General features: G+C 47.5%; 1 protein-coding gene across 1 annotated transcript in view; it reads left to right on the top strand.

Moving 5' to 3' along the window:
• Nucleotides 1-24,134, top strand: part of GABRA3 (gamma-aminobutyric acid (GABA) A receptor, alpha 3) — a 57,683-nt gene that overhangs the window by 9,636 nt on the left and 23,913 nt on the right. The window contains exon 3 of the mRNA XM_009997204.1: nucleotides 20,972-21,039. Coding sequence (XP_009995506.1) covers nucleotides 20,972-21,039 — 68 coding nt within the window. The remainder of the gene's footprint in view (nucleotides 1-20,971; nucleotides 21,040-24,134) is intronic.

The following is a 24,134-nucleotide window of genomic DNA, read 5'->3' as shown; positions in this document are numbered from 1 at the left end:
TTAGGGTCCCTTCCAACTTTAACCATTCTATGATTCTAAAGCAGTCAGCATCTTACTGCTCAGGGAGGTGCCTGGGGCCTTTCTATAGCTGTTTGGAAAACAGGGTAGGGATTTCTTCTGGCTGAGCCAGAGACTGTCTGCTTCACAGGGGCTGGGGCTGTGTCTGAGGTGATAGTTGGTGTAAGGATGAGGAACCCAGAGGACATCTGGAGCAGCGATGGACAAAATCTCTCAGGTGGTCAAGGGAAACATTCTCCAGAAAGCTGTTGGCATTTTCCAGGGAATGCCAAGGAGGAAAAGATTATGCCCTGAGGAAGAGAAGGAGTAGCCTGTTCAGTTTTCTAAAACATGGGCTGTAAACTTTCTAGGTAAACCCATTGCAATTAAGAAGTGATTTGTAGCACGCCAAGCAGCGAGGCTGGGATCGATCGGTGGTGTCCCGCCTGGATGCAGCTCTGCTTACACTCAGTTTCCTCGAAGCTTCTGCCACGAAGCTTCTGCCACGTGTCTCTGCAGTTCCCAAATGGCTGACTCAGCCCTGCTGAGGGAGCAGTGTCTGGCACACACCCTGCTGGCCTCTCCCTGCACCATGTGCTTCTGGACAATGGAGGGTTAGGAGCCTACTGAAATTTTCAGAGCATGGGGTTGGCTGGGAGCAGCAAACACTGGCAACTGAATTAAAGCAATGCAGTTCTGGAGGCAGAAGAAGGCCCTTGACCCCTTTGGTTTCTGCTTCCTTAGGTAGAGGCTACAGGGCCCATTCCTTGTCCTCAGGGTTGGCAGCAAGAAGGTCCCAGCCAGGCAGAGAGGAAGCCCCAGTTTGAACTTTCACAACTGGATATATCTGGAGAGTGAAAGCAACCCAGGCTTGTGGCTGCCTCCTCTTCCTCCTGTGCCCTGGGTTGCTCTTTGTGGCTTGATGTCAGCAGCTCCCTGCCCAGGCTGGGCTTGGCACAGAGGTCCTTGTGCTCAAGCAGGTTTTGGTGCAGTCAGACTCAGCTACTCACAGTAGGACTAAAGTCAGGGGATGCCCAACATGGGCCTACAGTGCCTTTTATCTGGCCTTACTACATCAGCTCTGCCCTGCTTTTGATCTGTAGCCACCTGTTAATATTTATTCTGCTGATTCTTTATTCTTTTGGAAGTGTAAACTCCTTGGTTGGAGTTTTTCTTGTCTCTTCTTTCTGTGGTGCAGTGTCTCTTCCTGCTCTTTTAATGACAGTGTGGTTTGGCAGGATGGCTTCTGAGCAAGCAAGAAGGATCTCTATTCCAGATCTTGCCACCTGTATTTTGCTTATTCAGGTGCTGATGGCCAAGATGTTTTGGAGGTAGCGAGTGGCTCCCTTTAGGTTGAGACATTCCTGTGGGATGCTTGGTGTGTTAAACCTTAGTGCATCTGTCATTTTGTCCTGACCTCCTGCAGGTAAGGGCTTGTCTGCTATTATGTGAGCATTAAGGCAGAGGAGCTGAAATAGTCAGAATAATTACATTATAGAATTGCCTTCTCCTGGAAGTGCAGTGCTCTTCAAGCTGAAACAGTGAGGGCTTATCTGCCTGGCAAGATCCAAGAAGAAATCTGTTTGCAGCGAGAATAACCTGTAATAGCAGGAGAAACTGTTAAATTGTCTAGATTGAAGTTCAGAGAACTTTTATTTCCTACAAACCTTGATGAAATGTTAAAATTGTCCTTTTCTTCTGCAGATAGGTTGCCAAGCCCTGGGAAAGGGATCCTTGCAAGCTCTTTGGGTACGTGTAAAGTCACAGTGTGCAGCAGCTCAGCTTTTGGGTGCTGAGTGTGGGCAGAGGGGTGGAGGCAGGGCTGTTCATGGGCCCTTGGCAGAACCATCATGTACTTCCTGTTGCTGTAGGGACACCTGAGGGGTGGTGACAGAGCCCTGCTGCAGTGTGTCCCATTCCCCATTGCAGCAAAGCTGGTCCTCAGGTGTCCAGGGACCCTGAACTTGGTCTGGTCTTGATCTCTTTGACAGTTTTTTCACCTGTGTTTGGTGGAGGTGTCTGCAGTTTGTCATAAACATTATCTAGATCTACTGTTTGTCCAAGAGAAACATTAGATGACAAACCAAACAGTCCTTCCTGGTTTGTTATGATTTCCAAGGTTTCAGGACTGTATTTAATCTGTTTTTCTGTCTTAATGTTCTATCACTCCCAACTTCTCATCTCTTCTCTCTGATGTGACTTCATACCCTGCATTGAATACTCCAGGGAGGAATATGATCATTTCTTAGACAAAAAATCCATGTCTTCTCTCAGATTTTTGTCTTTGTCTGAGATTCCTTGATGAGTTTTAATTTGAAGTTGAGGCATTGCCTGAACACTGTTTTCTTCTATTTACCTTTTTGGGCAACAGGGACCCTGTTCTGTCTCATCAAACTTCCGAAGTTAAGATCTATGAACAAATAATAAAAAGGTTGTTTTCCCCTTGGGTGCAGGTCTCCAAAGGCAACTTTGCCATGGGTTTGCACAGCCCTGATGCTCACCTCTCTCATGCAGAAATCCTGGTTGTACAGGGAGAGGGAGCTCTGTGTGAAAAGGCACGAGTACATCAGAAGGCAAGTGAGGAGTATGGGCTTGACAACTCTGCCTGAGGGTGGAAGTCTTCTCTTAAATAAGTTATGAATTTGCTTAGGGCAACAAGCCTGTATCAAAACTTCAGGGATATCACAAACACTCCAGAAGGGTCAGAATCCTGTTGTGAAAAGAGATTCAGAGCTTTTAGTGTGAAACAGCACCTGGGCTTCAGCTCAGCACCTGGTGCTCTGGGGGCATTGCACAGCTGCCTGTGCCCCTGCAGAGCCATGGGAAGGACTGGGCCACCACAGCAGGTCCCTGCCCAGCCACCCTCTCCATAGGGCAGTTGTGTGGCCAAAGTCAATCACCAGCAACGAGGCTGGCCTTGGGCTCTGTGCTCCTGGGCTCTCCAGAGGAGCCATAACCAAGCCCCCAGGCTGATGGGGTTGTGGAGGAGATGTTCCTCATGCTACTTTGGATGCCTTCATTTTAGATGATGTCTTCATTTGCTGTGGGTAGTTCCAGTGAGGTATATGCCCGAAGCTGCTCACCCTCCCATAAATCCATGCATGTGGGCAAGAGGTAAGATTTTTTTCCAAAGGATGAGACAATTTTTGAGGAAAATGAATCTGTTGGGAGGAATCTTTCTGCCAGTGATTTGTACTGGAGTAACATCTCAGAGCTTCAATGCTAGATCAGACACCTGCAGTGCAGCAGGGCAAGTGTCAGGCAGTTCATCTCTGCCCAAGGGGAAGCTAATGGGTACACATTGGAGAGGGATGATACTATTTGTTTATAATGACTTTGGAAGGGGGGAACTGATGCTTAAGCATGTTGAACATGTGTTAGATGGTTTTAAGAACATTAGCAAAAGAAGTTATAGATGGCTATAAACTGCTTGCAAGGATGTCTTTATTGATCTGTTGGACTATGGCAGCTACTCTATTATTAGAATTTCCATTCGTTTAGTCCCATGTAAAGGATTTATAATGTGTCTTTGATATGGATTGTGAAATAAGGGGTTTTATTTATGAGGGATTATAGAGCTTAACAACAAATTTAATTGGGTTATTCTTGGAGGCTGGTGGTGAAAAAACTGGTGAAATATTGAAGAAACAGCAGTTATTTTATTCCTTGAGCTAGAGGATAAAATGTTTGCAGCAGTTTGTGTACCAATACAGAGGTGCCAATTATGTCTGATGAGGCAAAGTCATTGATCATGTTGGTAGTGAATTTCAGCCCAGTTCCACCTGGAAGAAGCAATCGAATCACATCTATCTAGGCCCCTTGCAGGGAGGGGATTAATGCTGCTTCTTAGCTTGTTAATGCAGATTCATTTATTTAAAGTTGATTGTTTGATTAAATAAAAATGCTGGAATGTTGGGGAAGTGAGCTGCTGCAAGACTAGGAGGCTAAACTGGACAGGGTCCCTTAACCAAAATCTTAAAAGTCAGAGTGAAATTCTCCCCCTGTTGCAATAAAGGGGGAAAACCTCATGGTGTCTGGTGGGGCACAAATTTCATGCAACAATTTCTTTGTATGACTAAGCTGCAGCTTACTTGAAAAATTTGCCTCTGAAGGACATACAGCTAATTTTTATTGAGGGGAAAAAAAAAGTCTTTGTGGAAGACTGGGAATTGTAAGCACAGAGTATAGCCTGGAGAGGGTTTTAATCTGCAATTTGCATTGTGAGAAAAGGACATACCATTCCCCATACCTTGTGGAAGAACATAATTTAAACCAAAGTGAGGAAAACAGCAGGTTTGGGAAAAGCATCTATTTGAGGGGTTTTTTTACCCTCCAAACACACTGGAAAATCCTATAGATGGTAAAGTTCAGACTGAATCAGGGGCTGAAATGATTCATGACCGGAGCAAAACGAATTGTGTCTGAAAATTCAAGGTGTTATTATTACACCCTTGCAAAAGTCATTTCAGATGCCTCTTTATTGGAAGGATCAGTTCTGATACAAGAAACTTTGTCAGAAAAGAAGGTGATGACCATTAAAAAAACACCAACAAAACAACAAAAACAAAACTAAAAAAAAACCACCAACAACAACAAAAAACCCCCACCCTAAACCAGAACAAAACCCACAGCAATTTGCGAAGGGGCAGGTGACAGAGACTCTGCACAAGGGTTTCTGCACCCATCTGAATTCTTGTGGAGCAAGATCAGGCCTGATCAGACTTTTGCAATCCTGCATTCCTACTTACTGACCCAAAGACATGTCTCCTGGAGAGCTGCCAGTGCCACTTTAGCCAGTTAAGGCCACTGTCCTGCAAAAAACGAAGGTGCAAACTCTTCTTTCCGTAAGTTGTGTTTTCTTTCAAGGGTCTGTGCACTTGTGGGAATTGAATTGCAGGCTTTTGTGCTTGAAAGATTCAGGCTCTTCCCTTTGGAGACATGCACCTGGTCCCCCTGAGAATTTGAAAAAACCTTTTCCTAGAAAAGAGCCCTGTTTGCTTGCATGAGGAAGAGTTCAAGAACAAAAGCATGAGCTCTCCTTTCTTCTTTCCTGATCAATCTTGCCATCATCATGAGAGCAGCACTCTTGTTAGCTTCTCGTTGTCATCTAACATTAATACCATTAAGTCCACTTTGGCAAGGAGAGGGATGTATAATTAATTTGCAAATGAGGAAAGTGGATGTGTTTTTTATACAAAAGAGATGGTCTTTAACTGCAGAAGCCACGTGGGGGCATGGCAGGGTGCAGATGGGACCTGTCCTCCTCTCCCAGCAGTGATCTTGGGAGGTCCCAGGCTGGGCTGGTTCCCCCATGTGTCCCTCTCTGTGCACACACCCTCAGTGGGTCCCACTATGCTGCCAGCCAGAAAAAGGACTGAATCTAACAAATAAAAGGGGAACCATAAGAAATAAAAGGGGAATCAGGTGAGGCAGGGGTAAGATTAGGGGTATGGAAGCACCTCTGGATACCTGAGCAGCCAGTTGGTTCAGCCAGGGGAAAGTATCTTTAAGCCTCTGCCTCCATCCATTGTTCTTTTTTTTTTCAGAGCCTTGTATCTATTAAAATTATTATTATTTGGATGCAGAATGTGTTAAAAAGGGAAAAGGAAAACACCCAAACCCTATCCGGACTGTTTTGTTACCAGAAAGATGTTTAATTTTATATGTATAATTGAAAGGGGCTAAATATAGCTGTATTAATATTTATGGGCCTTAAGTTGGAGTCAATACAAGAGCTGCTGTTCAAGGCAATTAAGCTTTACCTTTTCACATCTAGGATTTCAGTGTTTGGAGATGACATTAGTTGTGTGACCTGCATTCAAGACAGAAAATACTAAAAGCCTGCCATTATCTGCTGAATATGATACTCTGTATTAATGCTGGTTGCTGACAGGCAGTTTGTCTCCAGCAAGGGAGATGTCTCAGAAGCAGGGCTGCTGGCTTTAGAGGGGAGGAATGGCAGGAATTAGCAGGAGAACTGTCCCAGTGGCTGATGTTGTGTTTTGGGAGGAACTGAGTGACCATCTCATGGCAGCAGAAAGTGGACGTTGCCCACCTCTGCTGCATCAGTAGCTGCTGGGGATGAAGGGAAACTTATGATGGTGACACCTGGTGGGCTCCATTCATCTCCACCCCCCCACACACGGGAAATGCAACCCTCCTTAGCTGGTGTGTGGGAGTGCACAGGGCAAGGAGGGCAGTTTGCAGCCTGTCCCTGAGCTTGGGCTACCTCTGCCTGTCTTCGGGGCTAGTCACAACCTTCATGTCATTAAAGCACAGGGAAAGCAAATCCTGTCCAGAGATCTGAGCTGCTGGAGGGAGCGTGTGCACGGGGAATTAGGTCGAGGCTGTAACGATGAAAACAAGTCAGTTTGTGTTAATAACAAAGGCAAAATGATGATGTACTTGATTTCTAAAGCACTGCCTTTCAAGAGGAGGGTATCACTGGGATAACATAAGAGTCCTGGCAGCGGATTAATTGCCCTGCATTTCCTCTTATTGGAAGCTGCAGCTCCTCACTGCTCCAGTTGACAAAGAAGCTGTTAGATGCTGTAAAATCTCTCCCTGATAAGGACTGTCTGAATCCTACCTTTCTACTAAATTTGATCAATGTGTCAGGTTTTTCCTTTCCTCTGTCTGGGCTCTAATAACTGCCTTTGAGAAGGAGGACTGCAGTAAAGAGCTGCTCTGCAGCCTCTTAGGAGCAAAGGGCTTTTACCTGCCCTCCCTAGGTCAGGTGCCCATGGCCAGGGCTGCAGTCAGAGGTTGTCTCAGCAAGGATGAGCTTGGTGCTTGTCCCAGGACTCATGCAGCCCACTAAGTTAGAGGCTTTGTGAGGGTGTGTTTCAGTTCTTTCACTGGTGCATTGTATATTTTGGTAGCTGGAAGCTTTTTAGCCCCTTCATCAAGCATGAGGGGAATGTGTTTTCAGATGGTTTTCATTAGCTTTTGCTGTTGGAGCACAAAAGGTGCTTAAACACTGAGGGGAAAGCAGAAATCAAAGGGCACACCTGTGGAGGCAGAAACGGTGGCCATGGTCTTAGTAGTGAGAAATGAGTTTTCAACTCCAAATGGCTCCATGGAGTTCAGCCTTGGCTCTGGGGATTCACAGCAGGTGATGCTGACCCCAGCAGTCCCTATTTCCAATTACAGAATACATTACCCTTGCCAAAAGGTGTTGGCTTGATAGCAAAGGAGCGTTCCTTGGTGTGCCTGAGAGCAAGCCAGCACAGGGCTGTCCCACCTTGTGTCTATGCCCAAGCAAGGGCAAGCCAAGATATATATTAAGGAACAAGGAAATGGCAGCAGTTAAATTTAAAAAACTCATTTAGCTAAAGCAGCACAAACCCCCATGAATATTTATCTGATGTTATGGAAGCATGTGGACTCCCACCTACTTTATTAAATTGATTTTCAATAAAAATGCCAGTAGAAGACATTTGATTAATGGCTGGTGGGACAGCACAATTAATGTGAAGTCTGGAGTCAGCAAGAAGTGTCCCCTGAGCTCCTGTGTCCCTGCTGGAGTCTCAGCTAAGAAAATGTTTCTAAACTTTGCCAAGGGACAAAAGCAATGTTTGTGCATGTGGTTTCCAAAACGGAGTGAGGAGGAGTTGCTGTTTTCCTGGTGTTTGACTGTTGCCTGGTTTTGCTGAGGGCTGGTGTCCTGACCTTGAAGCTGGTGTGTGGCTTTTGCTCCCAGTGCTCTGCTTTTTCCTCTGCTTTTCACACCCCTCCAAGCAGGATGCACCTGAGAATGAAGCACAGCAGAGAGCTGCAGGGATCATGTCAGGACTGAGCGAGGCTCCCTGGGCCTTTGCATTTCAACATGCCTGGGATTAGCTCCATCAGCCTCCAGATCTGCTCAGCTCCTACCAATTTACCTGCTTGGATTTGTTTCCTGAAAGAAGGCAATTGGAATCTGTAACCTCACAGCTCTATTAGAGAGCTCTAGCATAGTTTCCCATCAGGACCCCTGCCAGGGCTGGTGCTGACTCCTCCTGAGTTGTGGGGGGCCTGGGTGGGAGATGCTGAGCGTGATGCAAGTGAGGGTGGTGGGTGCTGCAGTTCTCAGGGCCCTGCTGAGCTGGGGAGCCTAGAAATCCCTGTGGGGTGGGGGTGTCTCCTTGCTTCTGGGCAGCTGGGAGCTGCCTGTGCAGCCTGAAAAGAAAACTCTCCCCAAGAGTCTTGCTAAAAATCTTAGGAGGCTGCTGTGGATGGGATGTTGCATCTCACCTCTCTCCAGGGGGTTTCTGAGTCAGAGGAGGGGGTTTTTGGGTATGGTGGGTAGGCAAGGGCTGCATGGTGTGCCTCAGTGCAGCAGAGAAGGCAGTGTGGTAGGCAGGGAAGCAGGTCCACCTCAGCATCCCTTGGCTCCAAACCCATGGAGCCCAGAGAAGTACCCCAGCTGTGAACAGTTGCAACAGGGCTGCCCAAGTGGGCAGATAACCAAGAGGTGGGGCATGAATCCTTCCCACTGCCAGAGTGGGAGCCCCATGCATGGGCTCCTGCGCTAGGGGAGCAGGATCTGTGCTCTGATGTGCTCAGCCCTTCGCATGTGGTGCCCAGCAGACTACAGCCAGATGGCACTGGGAGAACATCTGGGGGCAGAGGCAGTGCAGATGCTCCTGATGCTGCCCTCCAAGGCTGAGAGGCTCTTGTATAGTCATCTCTGGTTTGCAGTACTTTGGGTTTTTCTCTGCATGCAAATGTATAACAAGGCCTGTCATGGCTTTCTGCCTGCAGGAGAAGTGGGGTTCCCAGGCAGTACCCATGCCAGCAGGCAGTGAAGGATGCAGGTACTTCCAGCTGGTATTGAATTGGTTGGGCACTCCCTTGCAGTGCCTGCATTACTGGGAAGCTGGGCTGATGCTGAGCATGGGGGAGAGTGATGGCAAAAGAAAGGAATATAAAAAAATGGAAGCAGGTGCTGGCTAATATGTAAGTGGCAGAAAGAGAGGGGAGAGTTCTGGTTGAAAATAGAAACTGAGAAAAGGCAGATTGGCAGCGAGCAGATTTCTGGAGACAGATCTCTCCTCTGTTGGCTGTGAGTTGCTTAAGGAATGTGTCAATAAAGCACCCTTACAGCCACTGTCTCTAATAAATATATACTTAGGCATTTCTTCAAAACTTCTGCTAGGAGGTGTCTAATTCTGAAGGGATGTCATGAAAAATGGCATCTCCAGTAGAAGCAGAGGGTTGCCATGGGAACTGGAACGCTTTGAACACCCGTCGCTGAAACAAGAGAACATTATCCCCAGCAAAGGAAATTAAAAACTACATCTGGAGGGATCTGCTGGGAGTACCAGTGTGTTATGCAGCACGTTGGAACTCATGTATTGGGCAGAACTGAAAATGTGGTATTTGTTGACATGTTTTTGTGAGTAACTGTGATAAAAAGCCTTCCTGTCTGCAGGACAGACAATGGTGGAGTCTGAAGAGTGCTGGGGAGGGGAAAGTGTAGAGCCATAATGGGATTTCCTCAAACAGTTTTGTTCACTTGGTGGTAAAAAACCAGTCCAAGAGCAGAAATAAGCCTGTCTCACCACATGTGCATCACCTTGCTGCTCCTGGAGTTGGTTGGCCCCACTTGCTGGCCAAGGACTTTCCTGGGAGGCACAGGGAAGCTGGGCAAGAGGGGATGTGATGGAGGGGCAGGGTGTGTGTCCAGGGATTTATCATGTGCTTTGGAGACTGTTTATCCTTGCAACTCTGGCACAGCAAATGCAGGAGAAGTTATTTCCACGTAGTAGAGGTGGACTTGCAGTCCATGGTGCCCAATGCAAGCCTTGGTGCCCTGACAGCAGCGTGCTCAGAGCTAACAGGAGGGCTGGGTGAGTGAGAAGAGCTTGCTGTGCTGTGTGACAGGACTGCAGCATCAGGGGAAAGCTAAACTGACCAGTGCAAGGCAGTGTGAATTAAATACATTCATTTGTACCATGTATTGGCATTGCTGCAAATGAAATGAGCAGTGACCAGACAGCCCAGTGACCCATGCATGACAGGGGAGAGACAGCTCAGGGAGATCTTGGCCCCACGCACAGCTCAGCCATCACACAGGGAAGGAAAACGTTGGGATATGGAAGGAAGGGAAAGCATTTGTCTGTGTTGCCCTGGGGACTGAGGTGAAGGATGCCAGAAGCATCACCTGAGGCACACCATGGCAGGAGCTGATTAAGTTCTCCAGCTGAAGGAAATGCCAGTCAGGAGCTAATGGGGAAGATAAGGGAACCAGAGTGCAAATTACTGTGTTGCTCCCTGCTATGGTTTTCTTGTATCTTCCTCTCAGTACCTGGCACTGCCCTCAGGGGACAGGCTTGAGAATTAAATGGTCTCTTCCTCTCAGCTATACAGTAAGCCCCAGGCCCCACTTGCTTTTTCTTTTTCTCTTTTGGCACACTCCAGTCCCTCGGGCAGTCTGGCAACCCTCAGCCTGCTGAGCAACAGGGCACATCCAGAGGGACAGGAGGGCAGCACTGAAGCTACAAGGCAGACAGGGAAACTGAGGCACAGCAAAACTGCCCTGCATGCTCAGTGCTGTAGAGCAGATTAGCACCAGTGGTGGGGCTGGAGCTCAGATCTCAGCCCACAAACCCCACACACTTCATTGAGATATCTTGAATATTCTTTCTCTCTCTGCAATGACATAAAATTCACACAATGTAGTGTGTCTTTCATTTGGTTTTTCTTACATTTCCCTATTTATTTTCTGGCTTTCCAGTGATTTCCTGTGTATCAATGATAATCAGATTAGAAATAGCAGTTTTGTATTGCACCCTTGTGCTTCAGTTTTTCCTGGGGATCTGCAGTGAGCTCTGATGAGTTACAGAGCTCAGTAATTGCTTCACAAATGCTGAGGATTTTGCTGGCACTGTTCTGAAATTTTTGCAGCTCCTCTTCAAGCATGTGAGTGATTATTTCTGTTAAAGACTTGCTGAGAATGAGTTAACAAAAGGGTCATTGTGTTTAGGAAAGGAAGCAAGGGATGATCTGCCCTGATGGAGAAGCTGCAGAGGTACACTATGTCCACACAGGTTTTGGACAAGCCTGGTCTAGTGACTGACTCACCCAGCTGAGCTATACCTGTGTGAAGGGCTACAAAGGCAGCAGCCAAGAAGCTGCTTCCCCTGTGTATGTGCAATTTCAGCCATAGTGTTGGGGCCCAGGACCTGCTGGAGTCTTTCCCTGAGGAGGCTGTTCACAGATAGAATAATACAATCAGATCATCAGGTTCCATCCTCCCTGCCATGAGCAGGGGCACCTCATGCTAGACCAGGCTGCTCAAAGCCTCATCCAACCTGGCCTTAAACACCTGCAGGGAGGGGCATCAACAACCTCCCTGAGCAACCTACTCCAGTGCCTTACTTCATAGTGAAGAATTTCTTCCTGATGTTTAACCTAAATCTCTACACTTTCAGTTTAAAACCACTACCCCTTGTCCTATTAGTACCCTCTGTGGTGAAAAGTCCATCCCCAGCTTTCCTGTGGTCCACATGAACATCTTCCCTGACCCCTAAAGAGGGAAATTAACTGAAGATGAGGTCAGGAAGGCAGGCCTAAAATGAAGCACAGGTGCTTTACAGGTAACATGGAAAGGTTTGCCTAATGCTGAAGTGCCAGGGAAGTGCCAGTCTGGCACTTCTACCACCACCTCATTCCTCCCTCCAGTGCACCCAGCCGTGCAGGCACCCTGCAGCCTGTGGTCAGCCAAATGTTCCTGGCTTTGGTTTCATTAGGACCACAGCCCTGTGGACCAGCCAGCAACACAGGATTGTATGAATGCTCTTCTCCTTTCCACTGGGATTGACAGGGATTCCCTTCCCCAAGCATCTCTGGTTTAGCAATCAAGGACAGACTTTAATACTGAATACATTAAAGCATGCTAATCTCTATTCACACATTTTCTCATTGCATTTATAATATATAGCAAACATGTTTATGTAGCATCTCACTTCCATTACCACAGAGTCTCAAAGCACTGCAGAACCTCTAAAAGCCTGCTCAGATATACATCTTAACCATTGGATGTGATGATCCTAAAGGTCTTTTCCAAGCAAAACAATTCTATGATTCTCTATTCCTCAGTCTTCATAGCATCTGAGGGTGTCCTAAGCCCTTAAAATAGTAACTACAGCAGCTTTGCTCGTTCTGTCTTTTCTGTCTGTAGCAAAAAATAGCTCCACTAATTTATAGTCTCTGTTTGTAGTCTGTATGTGTGAGAATGAGAGGTGTGTGTAAAGCCTCCGTGGCTGCAGATCTTCTAGCAGCTGCTGCTGCTGTCTCTCTCATCTGTTCCTCCTGGACTCCATGTTTATCAATAACTTGCACCACATTCTGCTTCTAACCTCTGGATGTGTATTTTTATGTCACTTAATGCAGTAATGGGAATATGGACCTGTCTGCACAGGCAAAGAAGGAAGGCTAAATTAAACTGCAAGACCCAAGTACATGGTTCTGTTGAGTCCTGCAGTAGTTTTTGCCTAATAGAGTAGGGTTTATTCACATCTTCCTTTCTGCCTTTTGCCTTATAAAAGCTTTTGAGCCTGTCAGTTGATCTGAACAAATCCTGACAGAAAGGTAGATATCTTAGAGATTTTAAGTCCCTGCAAGAATTGTGGCATTATGCAGCTGAGTGGAAAAAGGACCCAAAGTAGAGAGAGGTAACTGGATGGGATCAGCTGGTATTAGGCATCATAAAAACAGGCAGGAAAAGCTGATCTGTGGGAAAGCAGGGTTTGTTGGCTTCACTACTGGAAAAGCAGCACCTCTCCTTAGGCTGTTCTGCTGGTTAGAGCCCTAAGCTGCATCCCCCTGGGTAAATGTGAGAAAACACCTTTTTCCAAGAGGGTGTAAAATCCCTACAGCACCTTCTACAGCAACACAATGGACCTGCCTATTGTGCCAGGTGTGCCTGAAGCCCCCTTGTCCTTACTGTGTTGAGATAAAGGAGCAGTGCAACATGCCCTGTGCAGGGAGTTTGGATCAGAAAGCTGGGCTCCATGGAAGTGCTAGGGAGAGAGGGGAGTTCCTTACCTAAAAAGGGACATGCAGATGCCCTGTGTGCTTCTTAGTGCTGTGCTGGGACATTGGCTCCCTGCCCACCTGGAAGCAAGGAGGAACAAGGTGTGTCTGTCTCCTCTGCTTTCAGCAGTAGTTGTGCCTTGATCCAAGTACACAGACATGGAGAGAGCTCAGGGCTGGGTGGGAGCCATGAGCCCACGTATGGCACGTTTGGAGACTGCTTAGGGATTTCTCTTCCAAGAACTGAACTCATCTTCTTGAACCCAAGGAGTCTGTGCCCCAAGTGGTCTGTGCCCCAGGGATCATCTGGGAATTTTCCATCTAGGTATTATAATGTGACTGAAGTCCTAGACAAGCCATGCTCAGGTGGTAACTGGGTCACTTCATGGTCCTGCATCTTGTTCCTGGATGCAGCCGTGTTAGAAAGCTGTGGATGCAGTGTGCTGTGTTGGGGAATAAATCTTTCCATTGCATCAGCTCTCCCTGACCCTGCTAGGAAAGAGTCAGAGCAGCAGGCTGTTTCTTTGAGGGAGTTGACAGGCATCTTCTCACTTCATCTGGGCTGAAAAATTAAGCACGTGTAATTGTAGTCCAGGCTGGTGTCTCACATCAGATGTGAGTAGTTTCAATGTTGGGTGTCTCTTGACAGAGCCCCTGAAATTCTTTTGAACTTCTTGCTCCCCCTCTGCTGAAATATCCAAGTTGGGGGGAGAAAGGAGAAATGAGCACAGCTGGAAGTGGCACCACATGCATATCTATGTTTACAGATTTGATGAGTTCTCTCTAGTCTGACTGGAAGACATGCAATTGGAGACACTGATGTGCCATAACACCAGAGAGAAGGTGGTGATTAATTACCACGGCTCACAGAGCAGCTCCTTGGGAACTGGCTGTACAGTGAATGCTGGCACTCCCAGGGAGTTTGAGCAGCAGCAGTGGGTGAGCACTCAGCACCCCAGGATGGCAGGGACAGGCTTGATGCTTTCGTGGAGAGCAGCAGATAACCTGTATAAATCATAGAATCATAGAATGGTTTGAGTTGGAGTGGACCTTGAAGATCATCTACTTCCAGCCTCCCTGCAATGTGGTGCCTTTTGATCAGAACTCTGCAGAAGTCACTGGGAGTGGAACTGAGGGGGTCAGGTCTGCTCCCAGGGGGAAAACCAGATGGAGTTATTTCAGTTTTACAAGTGAGACAGGGTGACCAGTTCTGTAAGCAAGCAAATAGCAGAGCAAAACTGCATCAGACAAATAGTTCATGACATAGGCAGAGCTAGATATGGATCTGACCCAGAGGTCTCTTTGGCAATCCCCTGCAGGCTTTTACTCACCCCTGCTTTTGCTGAGATAAGACATTTGCCCCAGACATTTATATTGTTTCTTTCCTTGCTGTGTGGTTTATTCTGCAGAGTGCAGATTTCCCAGTGCTCAGTCCTTGTCTGACCCCTCTTTGCAGTGGATGAATGTCCCATCATCCTTAACCATGTTGTCCCAGGTGGGAGCAGGAGGCTAAGGTCAGCTGTCATCCATAGGATCCTGGTCATCCTCATCTCCACACTCACTAGAGCAAGGCAGATGCCATCAGAGGGTGTCAAGCCTTGGTGGGCTGAACTATCTTTGGGATTACCCTGGCCCCACAGACAAAATGGGGCTGATAGAGTCTCTCTTGTGTCTTGATGTTTCTGCCCAAGTGAGTTTTCCTGGCGATGTGCTGGTGGTTTAGGTTGTTTGGGGAATTAGACCTGACACCACTGTTAGCATTGTCTTGCCTGTGAAGGTTTGGGCCAGCTGCCAGCCCTCCTGGTGACACTTTTGGCTGTGATTGCTGCCCTTCAGCATTGACTTCTGCAGACTGTGTTGTGTGCTACCTTTGATTCTTAATGATATCTTCTGTTTCAATTCTATATCATTCTATATTTATTGCACAGGAATAAATTAAAATGCATTTAATACATTAAAATTTATTCCTGTGTAAAGAAGGCAGCTGACAGGACCAAGACATGTGTATGGTCTAGGTCATTCTTCTTCTAAAAGGAGCATGTACACACTGCCATCCACTTTTGGCAAAGATGCCCAAGCTGAACTTATCAAACTTGGCTGAAAGTCTGTGATATGAGACTTGGCTTTTGCTTCTGAACAAATAATTTCTTATTCAAGGATGCTGAGGCACTAAAACAGCCAGGCAACATCTGAAAATACGTATTTTTGACTTTGGGACTGGAAGTTTGAAGAGGCTGACTGTGACCTCTCTCGGTGTTGTGTAAGATCTCCAAGTCAAAACCAACTGAGGAGAGAGAACAGGTGAAACTCAGAACTGCCCAGATCTCTCTGTTCTCCAGCTCTGCTCTGCCTTTTGCAGATGCTGGAGGAAATGCCAGTGCCTTTTTGGGTTTTTTTGCTATCTCTGTTCCCCAACCTTCCCTTGCTGACCAAGGTACAGCCTTTGCACCCAGGATACTTGGTGTGAAAACATCCCAAGAGTAGTAGGGATGTTTGTGGTGCTGATGTTAGTGAGAGCTCATGGTGCTTTGTGGCCTTTGGGTGGCAGGCAGTCCATCACTCTGTGTCCTTGGAGTCAGCTTTATCCTCTAGCTGATCTGGACAAGCCCAGGAGGCATTAAGGGCACTGCAGTCATGTTCACTGAAATGTTTCCTTCTGTGCTCCTAGCTGAGCTGCCTAGCAAGAAAAAATGCAAGAAAAGCATCTCAAATGTGTGTGAGAGTCTTGCTGGCCCCACAGCAGGAGAGCAGCAGTTAAGGCTACATCAGGGGTTTATTGTGTGTGGTTGGTGATGTAGAAAATGTCATGTTTCCATTTCTGTAGCTCTTGCAAGGGAGACTGTGGGGAGAGGCAAGGTTACCCTCTCCCCTTGGGCACCTACCCCTCTGTGTGTGGTTCCCTGTCCCCTCCCAGTCCTGGCATGGCAGTCCCAAGGACAAAGTCCCAGAGAAGGTGACCCGTGCCACGCCATCCCCAGATGTGCCCTTCCTCCTTCAATGCCTCTCCTCTTACTGAAAGGAGATACAACTCAGCTCCTACTTCCCAAAACAAGGCAGCACCACAGGTTAAAAGGCCATCTGGAAAACCAAGGTAGGAACCAAGGCAGCAGCCCTGGCATGATGGGACTGAAGCTCTCAGAGAGGAGGGACTCAAAGGTGGGGTTTCTGGCTGGGAGCTGCAGGGTGTCATTTCCAAAGGAAAGCACTGCCTTGGATTGTGGTGCAGTTCAGCTCCAGTGGGCTCATGGGGCTTGTAGCAAAGGTCATGGAAGCCTCTTTTGTTCCAGAGGCTAAAATTGTCAAGAAAATTAAATTACCTCTTGTCCCTATCACTGCTTTCTCTGATGAAAAGCCCCTCCCCAGCTTTCCTGTAGCCCCTTTCAAGACCCTTCCAAGGTCTCCCTGGAGCCTCCTCTTCTCTAGGCTGAACATCTAGCTGACAAATTCTTCAGCTGAGGCTAAATGCATTTTAGGAGAGTGTTAAGGTGCATTACCAGCTTGTTCCTGCACATTTTTAGGTTGTGACCATGGTTGGGGATAGGCTGTTGAGCTGGCTGGACTCTAGACCAGCTCATAGGGAACCCACTGCAGAAATATCTACCTCAAGGAGCTGACATGGAGCAGACTGAGGATTTGTACCCCTGGGTGCAGCAGACCCTGGACAGCACTCTCCTCTTTTTCCAGTCTCAGCCATGCCACCAAGCACAGGAACACCAGTACCTTGCACGTCCAAGCTCCATAGGTTCCAGCACAGCCCAGAACTGAAGCACTGCCATGCAGAACTGAGCCTGGAGGAGGACCCCATCCCCTTGCTCATCCAGCTTATCTCTGAGATAAGGCTGTGCAGCCAGGAATCCCCTGCACAGCCCTGCAATGGCTTTGCTCCTGCTTTCATAGCATGCGGGGCCGCGGGCACAGGGCGCTGCTGCTTTCTGGCAGCACAGCCCCCGGGAACCCTGCCTGCCAAATGTGACCATGTTCAGCACATCTGCAAACCTCCAGGGCTGAAACACAACCCTCCCAGTCGATTGGATTTTGGCTGAGATTCTAAAATAGCCAGCACGTGATGTTTCAGGGGAGCCTCCTCAGCCCCCATGCCCCCTGTCTCCCGGAATCCCTGGCCAAGGCAGCCCTACAATTGACAGCTGGGGAGGGGAGAGGCAACAAGGCAGTGTCATTTGTATTCCAGCTCTGCTGCTGCTCCTAGTGCTTCCAAGAAGCAAATAAAAATAGCACTCAGTCATTTTGTAAATAATAGCTATCTCCTCCCAGGCCCGGGGAGTCACGGGCGCTTAGAAGGGAGATTGTGGGAAGGGGGGGATGCCTGCCTGAAGCCAGGGCCAGGAAAGTGGGACATGGGAAGTCGTGGGCTGGGAGGGATTGGGAGGGGCAGGGGAGGGTGAAATGGAAACCCTGAATCACCTCAGCAGCAGCCACTGTTGCTTTACATCTGCATATGCAAGGGAAGCAGCCAAGCCTGCTGGCATGGGGCTCAGGGAGGCAGGATCTGGCCCTGCACACAGACCTGATGGGGATGTTTACAGCCTGCATGAGCAGCTAGAGCTGGTACAGAAAATTCCTAGAGGAGAGGGGTAGCTTTTAAAGAGCAGGCAGGTGTAGGGAGTGCCATGGTAACACTGCGGGAAAGGCTGTTGGAGCTTTTGTTTTACATGTGCATTGCAATCTGCCCAGCTGTGGGGGATTCCTGCAGGCAGCCTTGCCTGATAGGCAGGGATGGGGGCTTTGCCCTGCATTGGAGAAGGGGCAGCTCTGATTGACCTGCAACACCTTGTTCCTGCCCACACACTTGTTCCAGATGATTTTAGAAACACGATTGTGCTGAAGCTTAGGAATAAGTTGAGCCTTTAAATGGCAAAGGCCACCAGACAAGGGAATCAGCCTCCAACAAATGGCTTGGGAACATGGAACACCACTCTGGTCTCTAATTTCTGCCCTTGTTCAAATACTGAACCTGAACATCTCTTGCTCTTCTAGTTTTATGCCTGCTTCAAGGTCTTTTTTTTGCTTTCTACGTTCTGAGGTGGCAGCAGCATGGAGCACAGTGAGGTTCAACAGCATGGCTGGAGGGCACCTGTGCAGCATGCCCAGAGCAGTACCTTGCCCTCTGCTGGGCACCAGTGCTCCAGCCTCTGCCATTCCCTAGGGCAGCTGGAGCTGGGCTCTGGGCCTTGCTCTGATCTGGCTTCCTACCCAAACCTAGTGTCTCCTTTTTTGTTTCCCCCACTGTAAAACCCCAGTAAGCTTGAAGGCTCTCTTGTGTTTATAAAAACTTTGAGCCACAGGGAAGGATGACACTAGGCAAAGGAAAAACACCATTTAACATTCTGCAACAGGTCTAAGGAAAGTGTCTGACCCTCTGCAGTACAGTCCTTGATTATTGAGTCTTTGGTGAGAACTGGGCAAGAAAACCAAGCTGCAGTGTCAGCAAGTCTGCAGGATTGAGATGGGGATAAGGATTTCCCTCCCACGTTTCTGAGCGGAGGCAGGAGATGCTCCTCTCAGCTTTATCTTGCTTCAAAAGTAGATGCAGTTTCTTCTTCAGGTTGAGGGTGGGTGCTGGCTGAGTAGCTCCTGATCTCTCTGGAGGAGAAGGTCCCACCATCACAGAGCTGATGAGCTCAGGTGGGGCTGCAAGCAGTGTGGGTGCTCTGGGGCTGTAGGGTCATGAAGGAACTGAATCTGAGGCTGGAACTCACTCTGTTCTGCAGTGGTTCACTTATCTCTGGATTTCCTAGCTCTGCTGAAAATACTGCATGTGTAGCAATGATTTAATTTCAGAAATCCCTCCAGATCCCAGCCAAATCCTGCCCTTAGGAGCACATATTAGCAGGAAAAGTTCAGTCTGGGTTTTGGCATGAAAGGTACAGGGAGCCCTTTCCTTCTGAGTGCCAGAGGCTACCAATAATCCAGCAACTGAGCCAGCCCCCCACCTCAGCCCTCCACCAGACACTGTCTGGCAGACACAAAAGGCTCCCCCCAGGTTGGGGGGGTTCAGATGGCCTGGCCCAGAGTTGTGTCTGCAGTCTGGACATGGGGGATCCTCTGCATACCCAGACTGCAATTAATGATTTCTATTATTAATTTATTACTATTAATAATATATGGGAATCTATTAATTCCTTTATTTTTTATTGGATCTGTCAACGGAAGGGGTGGGAAAGGGTCTCTGGAGCTCTGTGACAGCTGGGTTACAGCACAATAAGGACATAAAGGCTCATGTGAATATAGCAGGGTTGTGTCAATAGGTGTCCAAAACCAGTTCTGCCTTTTTTCCTCCTCATCACTTTTTGATTCCCTTCCCTCATGTGCAGACCCCAAGAATCATGTTGTAAAGCATGGATCCTTTCATGGACCCCTGTCCCTCTGCTCCCTCAAGTGCAGGGGACAATTCATTCTGCAGCTCACAAGGACTGACTTCACTGGCCATGGGGAGCTTGTGGGACCTGATCTGGTAGCCATGGCTGTAAATCATTTATCTTGGGCAAACAGAATGCCAAGAAGGGAAGAGGGGAGTGGAGAGTGAGTTTGTGTTTTCTTTAAAACATAATTAGCTTTCTCTTGCTGTATGTGTTAGTGGAATGAGCCTCGCTTCACTAAATGTTCTCTGCTGTGTATCTCATTTGGGGACTTGTTTGGATGCAAACAGAGAGAATACCCCCAGTGTTGGAGTCTTTCAGAAATAACACATTTTGTTCAGGATTATGTCTTCTTGGCTTCTGGGTGTTTCAGAAAGTGCACTGCATACATATTTCTCTTTAACCTTCTTTTTATCACATCAAGACGAGATCAAGGGTTACTTATATAGCACAATAATATCAGCCACAGGCTGCGTCAGAAGCTTTCCAGCCATAATAACTGCAGACATGTATACGTATATTTCAGCCATTAAGGAGAAAACCCTGCCAGAATGAATTACCTTATTTTTGAATACAAAACTTTGATGCACAAAACTAGGCTTCATGGTATGCCAAAAACACTGGCAGGGAACAGAGGATTTCCATAGCTGAACTGAGCAATGAGCCATCCAGGCTACTTGCAAAGCTGCTGCAGTGGCTGAAACGGGGTGCTAGGTATAAAATATGAACTCTTTTTTTCATTGCATCATGGGTCATAGAACGGTTTGGGTTGGAAGGAACCTTTGAAGAGTGAGAGTGGTACGTGCTGCTTGGCACGAGTAATACCTGCTGGTAGGTGTGTTCTGCAAAGTACCTCTCTTTGTCTTTACCTGTAGTCATGTGATGAATATTATGCTTGGGTTTGATTGAGATTGTCCCTGATTTTTAGCTCAGGGGGCAGGAACTGGGGCTCTCTGGCTTTGCTGGGGCTGTGAGGTGGCTGTTCAGCATCCCCAGCCTGGGATGCAGGGGAGCAGCAGCTTGGCAGGAACAGCCTCTCGCCAGGAGCGAGGCACTTAAGAGAACAGCAAACACCATGGCAGTAAAAGGCAATCAGAATATTGATTCTTTTTACATAGAGATAAGCCTGGAGCTGTAACAAACCCAGGGTTTCCTAAAACTAGTGGAACATTGCTAGGCTGTTTATCAGGCTGGGAGACACAAAGGGATTTCTGATTAAAAGGAGTTTGAAAGCATCAGGGCTTACCTCTGCAATGAAAACATGGTTCTGTGCCACTGTGTGGATCGTGTAGCCACATATATTTTGTAAATATGCATTGTCTGGCTGTGCAGGACATATCCATCCTTGGTGCAAGTGTGGGAAGCAGCAGAGCTACAACAGAGATAAATTTGCCTAATTACCAGTGATAAAACTGGCCATTGTTCAGGCCACAGCAAAGAGCACGATGCCAGCTTGCTGAGGGCTCACCAGGGAGGCACCTGGCAGGAAAACCACCACATAACAAAACCCAAACCCTTCTCTGGACAAGCAAATTCAGTTCTGTAATTGCTTCTTTCCCTTTTTTTTCTTGTCCCAGACAGTGTAACTGAAGTCAAGACAGACATTTACGTGACAAGTTTCGGCCCTGTCTCGGACACAGATATGGTAGGTACCTCTGGCTTGTCACCTCACGGGGAGGGGTGGCTTCTCCTGCAGTGGCAGCAGATGTATCCCACGCTTGTCCCTGGACATCTGGACACAAGCAGGATTTTCCTAAATGACAAGAAAACATGAGCAAGCATCTCAGCTGCCTGCCCTCCTCATGTCGCAGGCCAGGGAGCTCAGTGCGGCTGGTGGACAAGGATTGTTTCTCAGGTGGGCTTTTAGAAACCAATTGCTGATGCAGCCTTGGAGGGCTGATGCCTTTGCACTGCTCAAGCACACTGCAGGCTTTAGAGTCTTTTTCTTCCCTGCAAGTACAACCTAGTGAAGAGTGGAGGTCTGCCCGTGGCACCAAGACCCGTACATAGTGTGCTCCGCACATGATGTGCCTTGAAAAACAGTTTCACTGTGGCCTTCTTTCCTTGACCTGACTGTGCATGGAGGAAGGATGGTGCTCCCTGAGAAGAGGGTAGGATGCCAGAATCTGGCCTGTTTTAGTGGCAGTGCCAGACAAACAGTTCACCATCAAACTGTCCTTAGTGCTTGAACCAGAAGGGAGGCAAAAGAGAAAAAAGAAGAGTGAAGTGATTGCAGTATTTCAACATGTTCAGGGAAAATTATTAATTAAAATGCCTGAGGTCTGAATTTAGACTTGTATTCCCACAACAGTTTGTCTTCTAATTAAAACAGGACTGTGGAGCATAATTAAGAGTGAGCTTTCTCAACAGCGCTTCATGCAGCTCGTATCCCACACGTGGCCAGGCACACAGAGAAGAGTTGGCTGTTGATGGTTACCCAACATTTCAAGGGTGCCACATGAGAACACGAATGGGTCCCTCCTGTGCATCCAGTGCCAGAGGTGACGTGGTGCTGGCACAGCTCAGGCCAGCAGTGAGCAGTCCTGGCCTTGGAGGGAACCCAGTTCAAGACTGGGAGCAGGCATTGCTCTGAGTCAGGCAGGAGCAATATCCTGAGGGTCTCATAGGTCCTCCAGAGCTGGGAATTTTTAATTTTCTGTACTTACATGGCCATGAACATCTCTTCAGCTGCCCCACCAACAATCCCATGCTAGCAAGCAGAGGAGTTGTGGGAGAATAAAACCTCTGTGTTTCACTGAGGTACTAACACTATCCTGCTACCCCCCTTGGCTTTGGAAAGACCACTCCCTCCAGGGTTGGAAGCTAACTTGATGTCAGCATAGCCAAGAGTATTACTGTCATCTGAGTTCTCTCTCTATCTTGCTTGCTTTCCTACTGCAGCAGAGACCCATAATATATTCAGCAATCTTAGCCCTTGGGGAGTATCTGATAATTACTTGCAAGGTGGAGCATATTTGATTAAGGGAGTGTGTATAATGAACTGTGAAGAAGAAATAGGAGGTATTGAAAAGAGGATGGTATTTTCTGCAATGTGCTTTGACAAAATGATTCTAAAATTAGGAAGACAGTTAAAGAATAACAAATTATTTCCCCTTCACGTGCTCTGCTCCATGTAGTTTGCAAATGCATAGCAAATGTGTTTTAGCACGCTGCTCTGGAGCTTAATGCACTCAGAAACATGAGGGAGAGAAAGCCCATCTCCTCAGGAGGTGTGGGGATAGGCTGCTCTTCTGCTGGGGTTCCTTTCATCTCCAGGGTGGGGAAGTCCCTCCTTCCCCACTCACATCTGCCTGGTGATCTGGCTCCCCCCCTCCTACAGCCATTACTCACCGTGTTGGAAAAGCAGTTGGAAAAGCTGCTCCTTGATGCAAATAGAGACCCTGATTGTGATGATGGAGGAGAGGCAGGTAAAGCTGCCATGGAGAACAGAGGAAAGCAGCTGATTGCAAAGTGTGGAGGAGGACATGTAGACCTTTTCCTCAAGATGCTCCAAGGGACTTTCTAATCTCTCTTTCAGTTTGGTTTGGAAAGTAGAAACTGATAGGACCTGACATATGCCTGAATCTTTGGTGGTGAGTTCTTGCAGCTTTGCCTCAGTCCCTGAGGAAAAAAAAGTTCAGGGGAATTTTATGCTTTGGTGGATGGACTCTGGAGAGAGACTCAGTCTTGATGCTTTCGGTCACTTCTATAGAGCAGACAAAAGAATAACACAGAATGAAGTGTGCTCCGTGTAAGGGGTTTCTTGGGACGTGATCCTCTCCTGGAAAGAAGTATAGAAAAGAATAGAATATGAAAGTAATTTCTCTTATTAGTCCTTAAGAGAATTATGACTCTCTCTTATGAGTCTTTAGCATAAAAGAAGAAAAACAGGGTGTGGGAAGTTGTTATAAATATTTTGTTTCTTTGGTTGTTGTGTTGTGGTTTTTATTTTTAATAGGAACAAGGAGTTCTGAGTAAGATAGCTCATCACTTGCTAAGGGCCTTTCCCAAATCTGGCTCCTGGGACTGCACACAGACTCATTCCTTTGCTATTACCTCCTTGCTGAGCTTAAAACCACAAAATGAAGATCAGTTCCATGAAGTGGCAGAATACCTTGAACAGAGCAGAGCCTGTGGGAACATGGGGTCTTCTCTTTCCTTCCCCCAGAAGGCTCCAGAAAAATCACATTTGAGCAGGAGTAGCTCTGTGGTCAGGGAGCAGGGATGAATTTCTTCACCAAAATGCTTTCATTCATCTGCCATCTGCTGCAAAACCTGTAGGAATTTCTGTGACCTCCAGGAAACTGATGCACAGCAGCTTTTAAATGCTGCTGAGAAGAGCTGCAGGAAAGAAATCGCTCATGATGATAAGTTTAGATGGTCCTGCAGCCTCCAAGAACCCATAAATAAAAACTATGAATCTGCTGCAGCAGGGGAAGAACAGCTGGGACAGACAGATTTTCCAAAGCCCCTGTCTCTCTCTGAAAGCCTTGTGAGCTAATGAAATCCTTCATTAGCAAGAGGAGGTGTGAGTTGTAGAGGTGAGCAGTGGTGCAGGTCATGCTGAAGGGCTGAAGACTATCACACAAGTTCCAGGGACCCTCAGAGGATATGGGGTGGTTTAGCAAGAGGAGGTGTGAGTTGTAGAGGTGAACAGTGGTGCAGGGCACGCTGAAGGGCTGAAGACTATCACACAAGTTCAGGGACCCTCAGAGGATATGGGGTGGCTCAGGTCACAGG

The sequence above is a fragment of the Chaetura pelagica genome, unplaced genomic scaffold (genome assembly GCF_000747805.2).
Source record: "Chaetura pelagica isolate M959 unplaced genomic scaffold, ChaPel_1.0 scaffold344, whole genome shotgun sequence".
Lineage (NCBI taxonomy): Eukaryota > Metazoa > Chordata > Aves > Apodiformes > Apodidae > Chaetura > Chaetura pelagica.
The sequence above is the reverse complement of the archived record's forward strand: the minus strand, read 5'-3'. Positions and strand labels throughout refer to the sequence as shown.